The sequence below is a fragment of the Apteryx rowi genome, unplaced genomic scaffold, assembly GCF_003343035.1.
Source record: "Apteryx rowi isolate R43461 unplaced genomic scaffold, aptRow1 scaffold_125, whole genome shotgun sequence".
NCBI lineage: Eukaryota > Metazoa > Chordata > Aves > Apterygiformes > Apterygidae > Apteryx > Apteryx rowi.
Window position 1 is genome coordinate 569,796 of NW_020447475.1, and position 16,320 is coordinate 586,115.

At 38.2% G+C, this 16,320-nt stretch overlaps 1 protein-coding gene across 1 annotated transcript in view; it reads right to left on the reverse strand.

Annotated features, from left to right (window-relative positions):
- SAMD12 (sterile alpha motif domain containing 12) overlaps positions 1–16,320 on the reverse strand; it is a 150,156-nt gene that overhangs the window by 114,559 nt on the left and 19,277 nt on the right. Inside the window, exon 3 of the mRNA XM_026055706.1 lies at positions 5,861–5,990. Within this exon, the coding sequence (XP_025911491.1) occupies positions 5,861–5,990 (130 nt within the window). The remainder of the gene's footprint in view (positions 1–5,860; positions 5,991–16,320) is intronic.

The following is a 16,320-nucleotide window of genomic DNA, read 5'->3' on the forward strand; positions in this document are numbered from 1 at the left end:
TTCGAGCTTTAAGACCTTCGGTAATGAAAAAAATATTCACGCTTTCCAAGTATTTGGCTCATCCAACTTCTTTCAATTTTATACTATATTAACACAAGGTTACGTTAGTACTTTTCTGATATTATTTTTCTGTGCAAGAAGAACAGTTACAGTTTTGCCACATATCATGCAAACAGGAGCCTTATCCCAAAGCCCATCACTCTGATGTGTTCCCCATTAAAAGTCTGAAAGCAGACAAATATGAAACAGGGAAAACTCTTTAGCCCCTCACATTTTCCAACACAAGCATCACAGCTCCACAAAGGATGTTGCAAATAAGACTGTTCTTATCCAGGCAGCAGAATAAAAGCTCTCTCCAGTGTGAAGCAGTGATTTTTTTTCTTTTTTTTTAAACCACAGATGGATGTAGTCTGGAGTGATTTGACAGCCCACCAACCAACAATGTTGTTAAGACCTCACAGAAAGAGGGGGGGAAAGAGGCACAAATAAGGAATGTGGGCAAGGCTGGCTTAACCTTTGCACCACAGCAAAGGGAGGGGCTTCCCAGAGATGGCTGGAAATGGAAGAGTCTTCTACAAAACCCACTATCAGATGAATGTTGCTTGGGAGGAGAGATCTATTGTGCTGAAGACCACTGTCACATGCAAAACAAGCAAGATAACTAATGTTTTATCTGAAATACCTTCCATCTGGACACAATGAAGATTCTTTTTGTTTCTATTAAAAAACACTTTTTCTTTTTTGTGAATAAATGAGATGCTTTCTGAGATAAATGAGAGCGCTGAGGAATGCTCAAAACCTGTCAAAGGTTTGGGACAGAACAGAGAAGACTGTGGCAAACAGAACTTTAATAATATCTGTATATCCATGCAACACTTTGAAAAGAAAGAGTAACTTAAATAGTGAGGATTCAATATGCTGCATAGGGATACAAGAGTAACCTGAAATGAAGCCAGGAATTCTTCAAATTCCAGCATACTATCTTAAACCATGAGACTTTTCACCAAGATGTTATATAACCTGGGTATTTAAGCTGATATGATAAACCCCCAATATTCTGCAAGTATATTATTCAAGTGAACAAATTAAAGCAATTCGATTTAAAAGCAAGACTTGAACGTGTATTTCATAAAAGTATAAGGGAATACAGCTGATGCAATGCAAGCATCTTTGGAGGTTATAGAATTAGCCAGATTTTAATGTTATTTGCAGCAGGTTTTCACATATTTCATTTTCTGAAATGCCGTTTGGTGTTTAATGAATATTCGTAAGATCTGGTCCCTTCTAAAACTAAAAAGAGGTTATCCTGAGTACTGTTCCTTTTCTCCTTAAAAGTTTAATTTAAAAAGGCTTGAGTCCTTTCAAGTACCTCCTATCAAATTCCTTCACTTGGACCAAGGTATCTCTTGGGTATTACTTTGACAGAATGAGGTTTGTTTAATGATCACAGCATTAAAGCCTTATGCTCTGAAGACATGCATTAGCACACTAGGGAACATGGTGTAAAAACAAGAGGWGAAGCAAGGTTTCTTTTCCTTCCTTCCTTCCTTCCAACAAATCACACAACAATAAGCACTTATGTAGGCATCATCTTTATTATTTTTTCAATGGACCATTTTCCCCAAAATGGTTACTCCTTTGTCATTCTATGTCCAGTCTTGCTCTTACTACTGCTGAATGCAAAAATCCTAGTTTGTTCCAGTGGTGGAGGATAAGACTATTGAAGAACAACCCATCTCTCAAAAAAGAATTCCCCTGCCATTGAAAAGTGGTGCTGTCTGGCAAATTCAAATCCACAACCAAACACTGAGAGCAGATGTCATTTCCTCAGTCCTACCCCTTGGACTGCACTGGTGTAAAGTGGATGTAAAAAGCTGGCCAGCAGGAGCAATGTTTTATACCTCCTCACACTAATGTAAAYGCCACCAGCAGTTGTAAAGCCTCCGGTGACAAGTCCTCCTGCTACATTGCTTTCTTGGTTCTAAAGGCCACTGCCACCTTTGTCCCTACCCCTTTTTATGGTCATATTTTTCCTCCACTGGTAATTCACATCCATTGCCCTCAGATCTTGCTCTGTGTTAGTCCTTCAAATTCTTTTGGTTGTCTTTGGGACATGAAAACGGTCTCCTAGCTGTTGCTAAGTCAACCTAACGAGATGCTCCACTCACTGACCTCAAGAAGTCTGTGTATTAAAAAAAAAAAAAAAAGAAAAAAAAAACCTCTCTCAACTTCTTACTAGACCTTTTCAGGTATAATTCTCCCTAATTGGCTGCAAAATGTGTCTCACTGGTTCTGAAGTACTCAACAAGTACCCAGAAAATTTCAGGATCACAAGATAATTCAGGCTGGAAGAGACCTCCAGAGGTCTCCAGCCCAACTTCCTGCTCAAAACAGAGTCAACTATCAGATTAGAGCAGGCTGCTCAGGACTTTATCCAGTTGGTGCTTGAAACCCTCCCAAGATGGAGGCTGCACAACCTCCCGAGGCAACCTGCTCCACTGCCTGACTGTCCTCATGGTGAAAAAATTTCTGCCTATACTGAGCCTAAACCTCACCTGTTTCAATTTATGCCTGTTGTCTCTTGTCCTCCCACCATGCACCATTGTGCCTGGCTCCATTTTCTTGGTAACATCCTTGCACATACTGGGAACTGCTGTTAGGCCCCCAAAAAGTCACCTCTTCTCCAGGCTGAACAAGCCCCACTTCCTCGATCCCTCCTCACAGGGCAAGTGCTCCAGCCCTAACCATCTTGGTGGCCCTCACCTGAACTTAMTCCAGTTTTTCAATGTCTTTCCAGTGTTGGGGATCCAAAAACTGTGGTCTAAAAAGTGCAGAGAAAAGGGGGATAAGGACTCCCCTTGATCTACTGGCTATGCTCCTGTTAATGCAGCCTAGGATTCTGTTAACCTTTGTTGCCATGGCCCACTGCTGGCTCTCTTCATCTTGTCATCTCTTAAGACCCATAGGTCCTTCTCAGCAAAGCTGCTCCCCAGGCAGTCAGCCCCTGGCTTATATTGGTGCAAAAGGTTCTGCCTTCCCAGCTGCAGGACTCAGAATTTGTCCTTGTTGAATTTCATAAGGTTCAGGTTGGCCCTTTCCTCCAGCCTGCCCAGGTTCCTCAGAACTGGSAGCTCTGCCCACAAGTGTACTGACTGCTCCCCACAATTCGGTGTCACCTGCATACTTGATGAGAGTGCACTGTGTCCTATCACCTCCTTGAGGCCATTGATAATATGAAGCTTTTTCTTCTTTGTTGTTGCGTACACAGAGTAAGCATCTTTTTCTTATGCATCTACAGCTGGTTGTTTGTCTGGAGTGGTATAATAGAAAAAAAATCTATACAAAGAAAAAGACACTTTGTTTTGTATTTTTGCCCCCAACCCAGCTAACTATAATCAGTCATTAATAATCTCAAATACTTAAGATGCCAGACTTCACAACACATATGGCTAACAGCTGCTAGATATGTTTTTGCCCAAGACTGTTTTCCTGGCTTGTGACCATGCCTTAGATTTTTATCTTCAGGTAAGGCTAAATACCTTTTTTTTGTCATTTTCAGTTCCTTTCCATCACATTTTTCTATAATAAATAAGCTTGTAAAGTCATTAAAATTCCAGAGAAATTTTCAACAATAACATCACTTTTCCATAGGCATATTAAGGTGTACTAGAAAYAGTTACACTGCCTCGGCTTAATCTTCATACTAGTTAGATAGAACAGTTTTCTTGCTCTTCTCATGGTCTACATTTCTGAGCCACAAATCCACTGTTCTACCACTTTATTAGATTTCATATAATTGAGATCACAGGGACTGACAGCACTGTAAACATCCTCCCAAGTTATTGATTTCATAATAGACTCACAGTATACTTTCTTAAAGTCTTTACAAATATTGATCACATTTCTTCTTTTCTTTGGCAGTTACTGTATTGAAGTCATTTTCTTTACTGCACACTTACTTTCTAACACTTGTACTAACATTCTCCTTGTATCTCTTCTGTGTAAAGTATCAAAGATTGATCTTGATTCTCCTTTCTCAAAAAAGTCTATAAAGTTCCAAGTTTTGCACAGCTACAAAGAAGCTATAGGATTTCCATGTATATTTAAATTAAAAGGAAAACAACTTTTTCTTCCTTTCAACCATTTCTCACAGTGCTTTAATTCCAGAAAGAGACAACATGTAACATAGTAGTAGAAAAAATGAAAAAGACCTTAATTTCAAATGTTTTCTGTTAGCTTGAGGCAGTCAGTTCTATACACATGGGTAGAGGCACAGACTACACTCTTATGGATTACATTTAAGATGCTGAGAAACAGATGACAAATTAGAGGAAACAGGCACAACGGTTAAGCACTAAAACTCAACTCGTACTAACCCAGTACAAAGCACCTCTCTTGCATAAACATACACACATATACTTATGTATAAGGCTATATAATGAATGAAGATCAGTAGCTTAGCTTCCCATGTTGGCAATCACTCATGTATTATCAGAAAGGAAAGAACAGCAACAGGAGTCAATGGAAAATTTGAAACACTGCAAGTACATGTATACAAACAGATACTGATTAAAACAGGTATTAGTTAACACATTATTGTTAAGAGAGATTTGTATGCAAAACTGAAATCTCTCCTTAAGTGACTGAATGTCAATTCCCAATATTGTATACCATCACTTCAGAGAACAAATTAATGTTCCACATTAAACTTTTTACAGATTAATTAATGCCTGGGATATAGGTAAAAATGTTATTCAACTCCCAAATTACATTTGTGTTTATATTAATCAAGTTACTTAACCAAATTGATGTCAGTTCAAAGTGGCCAGCTAAAATACTACTACAGCAAACTGAAAAGGAGTTAACAAGTTAAGTAGATCAACAAAACCAATATTAGCTTCTGAACTAAATGGGAAAATACAATACAACGATATTTTTCAATGCATTATTTTAAGTCAAGAAACCGAGTGTTGAGGGTTTGTAGGTCTTGGCAGTATTTTGGGAACAAACTGTGACAGAAGGAAGAAATATTTTTTAGACCAGAGAAGGAAAGCATGTGTAGGTGGGATGACCCCCATCCAATACAGATAAGGCTGCAAGAAATAAGATGGTCTGTACTCCAGCTACACTTGGGATAGAAATCAGCTTCATTGGCAGGAAATAACAGTTTAGACTGACATTAGGAAAATATTAACTTTAAAGATCATAAGGCACTGGAATATAGAGATATAAAAATCTCCTTTGCAAATTTTCTAGAACAAGTTAGACAAATATCTGTCAGAAATGAGTCTGATATGTTGATTCTGCTTCACTCCTAGGAAGGAGCTCAGTTGGGCTTCCTTCGCATCCTACATGTCGAGGATTTTAAGCTGAATTAAAAAAAAAAAAAAATTCTCAAAAGAGAATCTGACCTCCTCAAGGTGAAACGCCTCAAAAAAAGTGGGACACCCCCCCCCCCCATTTACGTTTTTCCTCACATGACTTTTCTTAATATTTTGGCTTTTGTTTTCATTTGGAATGAACATTTCAAAAGTAAATTCCAAGTTTTTAACAGTACAAGCTGCAAACACATGAATGGATAGTCTCAGGGTCCAACTCTTTTCCACATACATACTCTGTCTTCTTTTTTCCTCATTATATTAACCTTGAATAATCTGAAATTTATTTTTTTTAGAGAGATGTAAAAAAATCACCCACTCACTACAGCCAATGCAAGCTGGTATATTCCCACCGCCCCAAACAATTCTTGGGTCACACAACTAACAAAAAGCCCTTAGCATACAGTCACAATTTAAACAACGTAAAACACGATTTGCCCCAATTTAAGTAAGTAAAATATTTCTGATACTGCATACTTTACCAGTTATGTCATGCTGTTTGAATGACTCACTGTAGATTTGATACTGATTTGGGCAATGTTTCTTCAACCACTTGCAGACATCTTGCTGGCTCCACAAAGCTACTGGCTTGGTCAGCTTCACAGTGCCAGACTAGAAACACAGAATGAGAAAAGAAATGATATTTAGTCCACACACACATTTCAGAAATCTGACTTGGTCAAATCCATGTAAGATATCAAAATAATAAATGCTATATGTGAGCTGTTCTTACTGGCAGACATCCAGCGATCACCAGCACATTGCACGAGACTCAGCTATTCAAATGTATTATGCAGGAATCACACACAGTGAAAGGTTATTTAACATTATTCTGCATTGTATATACATTTCTTGCATCACAAAAACATATTTTACCATCTCTTATTTGAATAACAGTTTAAGACCCCTTCTGGAATGATTTTTATCATGAAGGACCAGCTTCTTCCATCTGCTTTGTGACAATCAGCAAAAAGCCAATAGTTACAGCTAACAGGTTAACACTGACTTTTCAAAGGTGAAAGGTCTAATTCCAGTGCTGCAGTTTCCTATTATTATCTATTAATATGAAAAATGCATCAAATGTACTTTTATAACAACAATCCTGTAAATTTTGGCCAATATCCCTTAGATTCACAAATAAGGGTTTAATTGTTGCTCAAAAATATTTTACTTCGTGGACTGTCAAGAAGTTAAAAATCCTGATCTTCCAACTCCACTGAGCACTCCTTTTGTCTCTCTGTAGCTCTTGATCTCAATTACTTAAAAAAAAAAAAAAAAAGCATAGCAGAGTGCAGTTTTTTCTTAAGTTTTTGTTACAGTCTTGTATTTAAGTCAGCCCAGAACTACTAGGTTTAATTACTGGTTCAGAATCTATTTGTTCTACTAATCTACTAATTMTACTAATAAACTTGCTAGATAAACATATAAAAGTGTAATTTTGCTCAAAATAACAGTGGTACATTTGGCATAGGGAGGCTCTGGATTTTGCATCTTATGGGTTTGTAACAAATACAGTAAGTTTACAGATGAAAAACAGACTTGTAAAAACGTAAGCCTGTTTCTGCTCTTCATCAACTCTATGCAATTTCTATTGTTGCAAAAGGTACAGATTACATACAGCAGAGAGATAACAACGGAGAACTGAATAATCCTAATGGAAAGAACCCAGCTTGAACTTCAGGTCCTGGCTTGGAAAACAATCTCTTGATCTGTTAATTGTATAACAGACAAGAGCTGCAGCCCTATGAAAAGTTAGAAGCCAGTGAGATCTGGCACCACTGAACAACTGATTCCCACACAGGGCCCATTTCAGGTAATCACATTTCACAGTAAAATCACATTATAATGTAAATCAGAACTTTCTTAAAATACAGCTATTTTCACATGATAGCCAGACCAGCTGTAGAAACAAACAATTGGAGGGCTGACCAGTTTACTATTAAATGTTCTAGAAAAATTAAGAGAGATACACATGACTACAGTCAGTACTACAAATCAGGAAAGAGTGATATGGAATAACTGCTCCCTTAATGACTTTTTCCATATTGCAGTCATTATMCTTGAGCTCCTTCATCTACACAAATGTGGAAAATCATATAAACAGGTCATCAATAACCAAGAAACAATATTGTTAAGTATCACCTCTCAGGTAAGACCAGTGACTAGATCAAAGATATCAGCCTAAATCAAGTGTTCCTGTAGGCAAACCTAACCTCAGTGTAGAAGTGTCAGACTTTGACTGCACCTGAAGGGCAGCAGTTGCAGCCTTTGACAAGGCTGAAGCTTTCAAATTCTCAAGTGAGACATATCTCTGTATCCTAGTTTTGATATAACCACAGAAGGACCAGGAGTATCATTATTAGGTCAAGCATGTTCCTCAATTACTATTAGAAAAGATTTTGCAACAAAACACTACTTCAAACAAGCTTAAAGACTGGTTCTGTCAAGGAATAGCAGACAACACACCAATGAAGGTAGAGCTGGTGATATCTATTCACACTGAGCATTTCAGCTGACACCACTCCAAGTTAGAGCGATATTTGCAGGAACTTCTCGTTTTTAGGCTTTCTTTTCTTCCTTTAATTCTCCTACATTCACTGTTATACGAAGTGGGAAGAACCCCTGCTTACCACTTTAAGTGTTGCCTCCTTAAAAACAAAACAAAAAAACCCCCTACAATTCAATATTTTCATGAAAATTCAGTTTTACAATATACTATCTGAACAAATAAATTAGCAGTTTAAAAATATAAAACACACATAAATTAAGTCAATTGCATTATCATATGTTTAAAGCCATACTTCATTTAATCAAACAATTCACTTCCACGCATAAGTTTTTTTTTTTTTTTTTAATATAAAAATATCGAGTTCTAGAAGACCAGAACTACAGGGATATAGTTCACAGAATGGTTGAGGTTGGAAGGGACCTCTGGAGATCATTTAGCCCAACCCTCCTGCTCATGCAGGGTCACCTAGAGCACGTTGCCCAGGATCATGTCCAGGCTACTTTTGAATCTCTCCAAGAATGGAGACTCCACAAACTTTAAGGGCAACGGGTCCCAGTGCAACCCAACAAACAAACAAAAAAATCCAAGAAAATATATTCAAAGTGACTGCATCTTTTTTTGCAACACAGTGTCTGTCCAGGAAACTAAACAAGCTTACATAAATGTGCAACTACTACCAACAATGTTTAACTTTGGGCATTGCTGATACAATGGTGTTCCCACACCTTTATATCTATTTATTTCATGATTTTGTCAAAGAACTGAGTCTACAAAATAAAATCAAAGTATCTGTTCCCATGTTGTGCACGCAAAATACCTATCCTCCAACTCCTTGGGTGCTGTGGTATATGATTAAGAGATGTTTTTCTGTAAAGATTGGAGGTGAAGGAGAATGCCATCTCAACCATTTTTCTCCATGGCAGATTCCCTTGATATTGCCAGCCAGGGTTTATTCCCACGTTTATGCAGATTACTTTGTCAGACAGACCTTTTCAAAATTGCTTTGAAATTTTTCATTACTAGAAGCCTAAAGGACTGAAGCAATTTTAAGCTAGTGTTTTGTGTGTCCTATTTTGTCCATAAAAGACACTGTGCAGAGATACTAACTTAGGTCCAGGGAACATGGCAGAGATAAAATTCTGACTGGCAAATATGCTGTGAATTTCTTGTGTCCTCTTTTCCCTCTCTGTCCTTCACCACCTGGGTAGAAGTTAAATAAATGGCACAAAAATTATAGTTGAATAGATAGTACAATGCACATCCCTTAGCTTAACCTTTTTTATTTGTTTTTAACAAAAACACTCTTACCAGAAACATGGATCCTGTTCTGAAGAAGCAACCACACGCCATTGAAATTTACAGCTCTCAGAATAATGGGCAAAACCACATATTCCCCCAAATAATTGTTTCTCATCTTACACCGGCACCCACCAACCTACAGCAAGCAGAAACGTGATCGACAGACTTGTCGCCACACAAAAGGAAATTTCAGGGGTGTTCTCCCTGTGCTGCAACAGGGACAGTGCTTGCTTTACTGCTAACCCTTCCGGGAAAGAGGCCAGTCTTCTGCACAGACACGACTCAGCAGAGATTTGGAGAAGGGACAACTTCTGCGTACACAGCAAGTGCCCCATTAGTGTGCCTTGTTCAACTATGAAGACAAAAGGCTCCTCTTTGAACTTCTCTACTCTGCTTGTTACTGCTACTCGAGTCAAAGAAGAAAGAGAATGAATTTCAACGAAGAGCCCAATATTATGGGATCTTGCACATAATATTATGGGATTTGGGGATAACTTTTTGGGATTATGGGATAACTGATTTTTATTACATGCGTATATAAATGCATTTCCTTTACAAATACATCAAAGGAAAAAAACAAAAACAAGTAAAAATAGCTGTATAATAGTAGCAGTCTCTCTGATTCCACAGAAAACCCCAATAACAGGGTCAAGACTTTAACACCTGTATCTCTGTATGAATTTCTGCTGAAATTTAAAGAAATTTCTAAGCATTGCTTTTCAAATATTTGAAGACTAGAGCTGTCAGCCCTTGAAAAATAAATTGTTAATGGCTTTTCTTGTGCGTCATAAAAATACATAAATTATAAATATATAAATACAAATAAAAATATAATAAAATATATATATATACAAATAAAAAATAGCTGACGATAGCTTTACAAGCTATTTATTCCTAGTTGGAAGTACACAGGTGATGAGAATGTTTATTATAACTGGAGAGGAGGCTGTTTTCAGTTCAGCAGCTACTCTTTTAAAAGGCTTAAACACTGTTGTGCTAGRTATCTAAATAACCAAGTTTATCAGCAATTACAGCACCAAAGTAACATTTCCCTCTATGCCTGTGGAACTGAAATGTGGCTACAAATGTAGATATTATGCAGTGCAATATACAGATCACTGCATAGCAAATACACACTGCAGTTCTTTACTGTCAGGGCTCAGAATTATAATGAACGTAACATGTCCAACAAACTTATAACCGCAGTCCAAATAGGGCTTTTTTTTATATAGAAACTATAGCAACACCAAGCATTATGTTTAATTTTCTAATTCATAAGGGCTTGATGAGTTAGAAGAATATTCACATTTTGAAGCAATGGTTATAAATAGTATCGTTGTCACCTTTATTTTGGAATGTCATATCCAAAACGTTCTTTAATCAGATGCTCCAAATCTAAGCTTATTAAAAAATAAAAATCAAACCTCTTTACCATAATACTCATCTGTGAATTTCTACCCTGCTCTAAAGCTAGATCTTATTTATGCTAGAAGATTCTCAGTATACCAAGGAACATGACCGTGACCACTGTGACCACACAAACATACTTACAAAATAAGTATATAGAAACTAAGTATATAGAAACCACTAAGTATATAGAAACAATCTAGACAGGTGGAAGACACATTATGCCCTACTTTATTTCTGTTCTTCAGATCAGTCAAATAGTAGGGCCAAACTGATATAAAAAAATAATAATAATAATCTTTGGTCTAGCCTTCTGTTTCTTTTTCCTAACATAAACTCTTCCTAAAATTGCCCTTTGCTGGCAATGATTTCATAAATTTTAATGCTGCAGAACACTATGCAAGTTGTGTGCCATATATAGATCCAATGCGTATAAAAGTCTTCAGTATTCAGATCTTTTCTTGTATATTGAACCTGTTTCTTCAGGATTTTGTGTCAAACTCTTTCCTCTAAATTTCCTAAACACAGTTTTGGCTATGTGTACCTCTAGCTATAAAAATGACTATACCAAGAGGAAAAAAAATAAATCAGCATATTTAATACATGACACTTAATTTCATGCTCTGTTTGTTCCATGATGCAGAGCATACAGTATTTAAAATCACCAACTCAAGAAAAAAAAAAAAAAATATATATATATATATATATATATATAAATCAAACTGATAGCTCGGGCATTAATAGAGTATTTCAGTGTTCAGAATAGCATTAGCAACCAAGCCCTGTTCTTCCTAAGCAGCGACAAACAAGTTATCTCATCAGCCTTACAGGTGCCGTTTACCAAGCCTGCCAATTTCCAAGGTCAATATATTCACCAGAATTTCTTCATTTACTGTATTTTACGCTGGAAAAGAAAAAAAGACTCTTGTGTTTTTGAGTGACAAAGGATTGAGCATAACTATTAAAAACACTTTACGCACTGTGATTCAAGTTATTTGAAAGAACTTCTCAAAACCAAGCATTTTGTGCATTTGTGAGTGTGCTCGGATTCCAAAATCCAGGGAACCTGGAGATCATGTTCCTCATTCTAACAAGGGAGCAGGACTCCTAGAAGATTGCAGGCCTGATACCATTTGTAACATCCAATTTGCCTACACACTGATCCTGACACATAAGGAAAATCCATGCACATTTACCCACAAGTTTATCCAAAGTCAGGCCCTACACTTTCTGCCCAATAAACTTATATAAAACAAAGCCCGAGTAAAAGAGACACTTCTTAAAGCACGAAGGCAGGTTCTGTTCCAACACACATCATGAGACTCTCAGCTCCACAGTTTACAGCTAAACCAGTAAAGGACAAAGCCGCGCTGCTCTTGTTACAGTTCTGCTGGTCAAAGGACATGAGTGAGGCAAAGCTAGGAGGAGAAACACCATCATTTACCAGCTGAGCTCTGCCAGCTGTGTTTCAGACGCGAAGACACCTTCATGCTGAGCACACCTTGAGTACACCYGCTTGGCGTTAACCCAGCTCGGCAGTTTGAGAGAAGAGGAGGCTGTAAGCTGCAAGAGAAGGAACTGGAACAGCAAAGGAAACCATTAAGGTCACTGCCGCCTAATGGGGACAGAGAGAGGGTGATGGGTAGTTATCACCCATAGAGTAACACAGACTCAGCTATGGCAGGAAACCTTATAACGCGGCAGGAAAGCATTGGTTTGTCTGTGATCAGACAAAGAGAGGACGGGAGGAAATAGGTGGGATCACTTTAGGCATGAAGTTGAGAAGTAATGAAATATATTTTAATCAAAGTGCGAATATCTTCTGCAAGCAAACTATGAAGGTCCACACATATATTTAAAAATTAGAAAAATAAAACTGTATTTATATTTGATATGGGTAGATATAGCAGTGAACTTAAACTATGTAACTCCAAAAGCTACCTAAGTTACTATCAAATCTTTCAGGCTGTTCAGGAAGTAAGACTAACACCACCATTTTCATAATTTATGACAAGAAGCAGGAACATCAATGCCCAATAAGAATCTCAAAATCACTAAATCACTTATTTTTTTTTTCCCCAAACATGCTTGGGTTATATTTCTAAAACTGAGAAAATAAGAATCTTTTTCATATATTCCCAAATTACTTCTCCAAAGTTAAACTGCCTATATAAAATTCAGAATTAATGACTAACATAAAAGCCAAGTTTTCAGTTCCGGAAAGAATAGATGAAATGAGCAAGGGCTGTGAATGTATTTTTATATGATATCTTAAAATATTGAAGAGTTTGGAAAGGACACATTTTGGTTTAGAAATACACTTTCTCAGACAGTCGTACTAACAGATTTTTCTAGCAAAGACTAACAAAAATTACAATAATAAGCACACCCCATAAAACACAAACCTCCACTGTGTTATGTTCCAGTTGGTATCATTCAGGATTTTAATTAATCTAATTTGAAATGAATTAATAGAATTTTATCTAAGAGATGAAAATGACAAGCAAAAGGAAGTGTTTCTCTATTTTAAAAAAGAAATAAAGGAAAACACTGTAAGAGTCTTTGCCTTTTATAATGATAAAAATGGAGTGCTTAAAACTTTAATTGGGTCAGAAATTCAAACGGCTACATTCTAATTTATTACTTAAATCACTGTGAAAAACAAACCAGAGTCAGTATAGTAGATAAAAGATTTTTAAATAAGTCCTTGCAATTTAGTTTAAACAAAGCTTGCTTTAAAGGCCTCCTATGCACTGGCTTTGTTTTTAACCAGGAAATAAACTACTATTAATGCCACCAAGAAGGACTAAAACAGAGCGACTACAGAGGCCATTGTACAAGACAAACGCACCTATGACTCAACACACAGCGTCCACTTTTGATGAAAGCCATACAGCCACAGGAGACCTACAAAGTCTCCTGAATCGTGCTGGAAACTCGTTCAGTTTGCGCCCTCTGAGCAGCAAGCTCACGTTTCACGTTTGCAGCCCAGCACCAAGCTCACTTGCTCCACGTAGCAATGTGCAAAATGCAGCTGCTTGGCCTAACCCATGACGCCCTGAGCACGGCAGAGGGAGTCATACAGTGACACAAGAGCATGAACTGGAGGCTGTGCAGCCGCCAGGGAGCTCATATCTGTTATCACAGGCTGATGCTCAAAAGTGTGCCACCCAAACCGTGGCACCCAAACTGCACCGCAGCCCTTCCCCACCTTGGACATGCCCGGCACAGTCCCACAAGTGTTCTCTCCTTCCCTGGCCTGGGACGCTGGCACAGGGCCACACCACACTGCCTGCCGTCAGGGTCCACATGTGGTGTCCCACAAAAGACAAGGTCGGTTACCTATACGTATAAAAGGGAGTCACTTCTCATCACTGGCTGGTAGAAGAGTCTGAGTAGAGCCATAATGCCTTCTGGTTCGCCTAAATCCACATTCTCAAAATATATAGGTTAAGAGAAGTAACTCTGTGCAGCCAGCTTGCCGTGTCTGCAAAAGCATAATGAACTCCAGACAAGGCATCCAAGGCTCCAGCAGAACCGCAGGCCTCAGTGACTCTGAGCTACCTCAAACACACCTGCAGTTCAAGGAGAGATGCAAAATGGACGCACAGAGAGATCATGGCCCCCTCATTCCAGTCACTGAACAAACGGGGATGCTCTTCTGACCTTGCAGGAGGAAGGAGGCAGGACAGATGGAAATGGTGACCTGAGCTGAGGACATCTGAGCAGAGCCAGCCCTGTGCAAGAGTAACTTCTACACCAGGGCTCTACATCAACATAACACCACCCCCTGCTCAAAGACTGATGAGCCAGAAGACAGGTCTTATCTAGTTTTCAAGCAACACCTGGATTGATCCAATCCACTACCTTCTCTACTTGTGCCTCCAACTTGAGTGTGTTATAAACAGTCTGTATGGGGGGAAAAAAATGAAACAAATGATGAAAAACAACAGGATTGACCTGAAAAACAAGAGAGTATTAGAGGGATTTAACTAGTTAAAAGGCTGTCACAAGCATAACTGTCAACAGGAAAGGATAAGTTGTGTTGTCAAATAAAGTGTCACTGGGCATTATCCTGATTGTGATACAGGCAGCATCCACACCAAAAGCAGAAATAAATAAGATGACACATTTTGGTGGAAGTATTCTCATTCAATGAGATATTACACTCTGAAGGCAAGAATAATGACTGGCAGATGCTGGTGTTGAGATAAATTTTAGTGGCATTATCAGCAAACTATGAAGAACTGAAGTGTCAGGAGGAGAAAGGTGAAGACTAAGTATTCTTCAGCATTGTCAAGAAACTTGCCAGGCATCATGCTAATTGCTATCAAAGCCCTGAAAACCACTACTGGGACAGACAGACCAACAGCGCTTAAAATAAGATCACAAGTAGGACCAGGAGGACAATCAATTTTTGGTTTGACAGCCAAATTCAAAGCAAAGAGTGTAATGTTTTAGAGTTCACTTAATTTAAAAACACTGTGCATTTTTATCTTTCCAAACTAAAGATCCATTTCACTCAGTACAGAAACTCCTTTCAATCCAAAAATTGAGTATTTGCTTTTGGATATTTGCAAGAGAAAGCAGAGGAAGAGAGCTGCTCTGTCAGGTAGGAGTTTCTACTTATGCAAGAAACTTCTTCACTGATGTGGGTTTGATTCCCCTTCTCTACCTGTGGCAATTCAAACCACACAGTCCCTGTCCAAAACAGGGCTCTAACAACCAATGCCTTGTATCACAGACTGCAGTCTTCATAAAATAAGCACAATTTCTCCTACTTTTATATACAGAATCCTACTCAGGACACTGCATAAATCTGGAGAAGGGATAACAGTTGTTCACACAGCCAGCGCCCCGTAAGCATGCTTGTGCAACCACAAAGAGAAAAGGTTCCTCTTCGAACTTCTCCAGCATACTTGTTACTGCTACTTGAACCAAAGAAGAAACAGAATGAATTGCAATGAAGAGCAAAGTACTAACAACATCAAATAATTAACTAAACTTTATTATGAGCATATATAAGCACATGTTCTTTATTGCACATAATCACCCACTACAGCAAGAATGGAAACTTGAGGCATTCACCCCGGAGGTGGCACCCATAGTTAGCAAGCTAGCTCAACTTTTCTCCAGTCTTATGGACTAGATATTTAACCCAATATGAATCAGCTTCATAGCATGAGTCTTTATCCCCAGAATACTCCATTCACACTGGTAACAGGCACAGAGGAGTGCCTCACCTTGGTTTAAGTTGTAGGTTCAAATCCATTCAGACAGGAATAAGCAGCTGAACTGGAGTGTACCTAACCGCTAAGACAGTGATGAAAAGAAGCCCCCCTTTTTCAACACTGCATCCTGAACCGAGAAACACAGTCATGGCAACTGAAAACAAACAAACAAACAAACAAAAAAAACACACACCAAGAATAACACCACCCAAACCCCACCTATACTACAAAATTGACAGTCACAAAGGAGTATTTATTACCTTTTTTTTTTTTAAACCAATTCGGGCACCTTAACAAGTTGCATCCTAGACAGTTACATTTAAGATGCAACTAAACAGAGACTGCTTGTCAGTAGCTCCATTAAAATATGTACAAACAGGATTGACTCCAGGTATATAAGTAGGTCCACTTCTTTTCTTGGAATTCCTCACATAAAGACAATGATATACAAGAATTTTGCTAGAACACAGCCTAGAGCAGCAACAAAATCCACTGA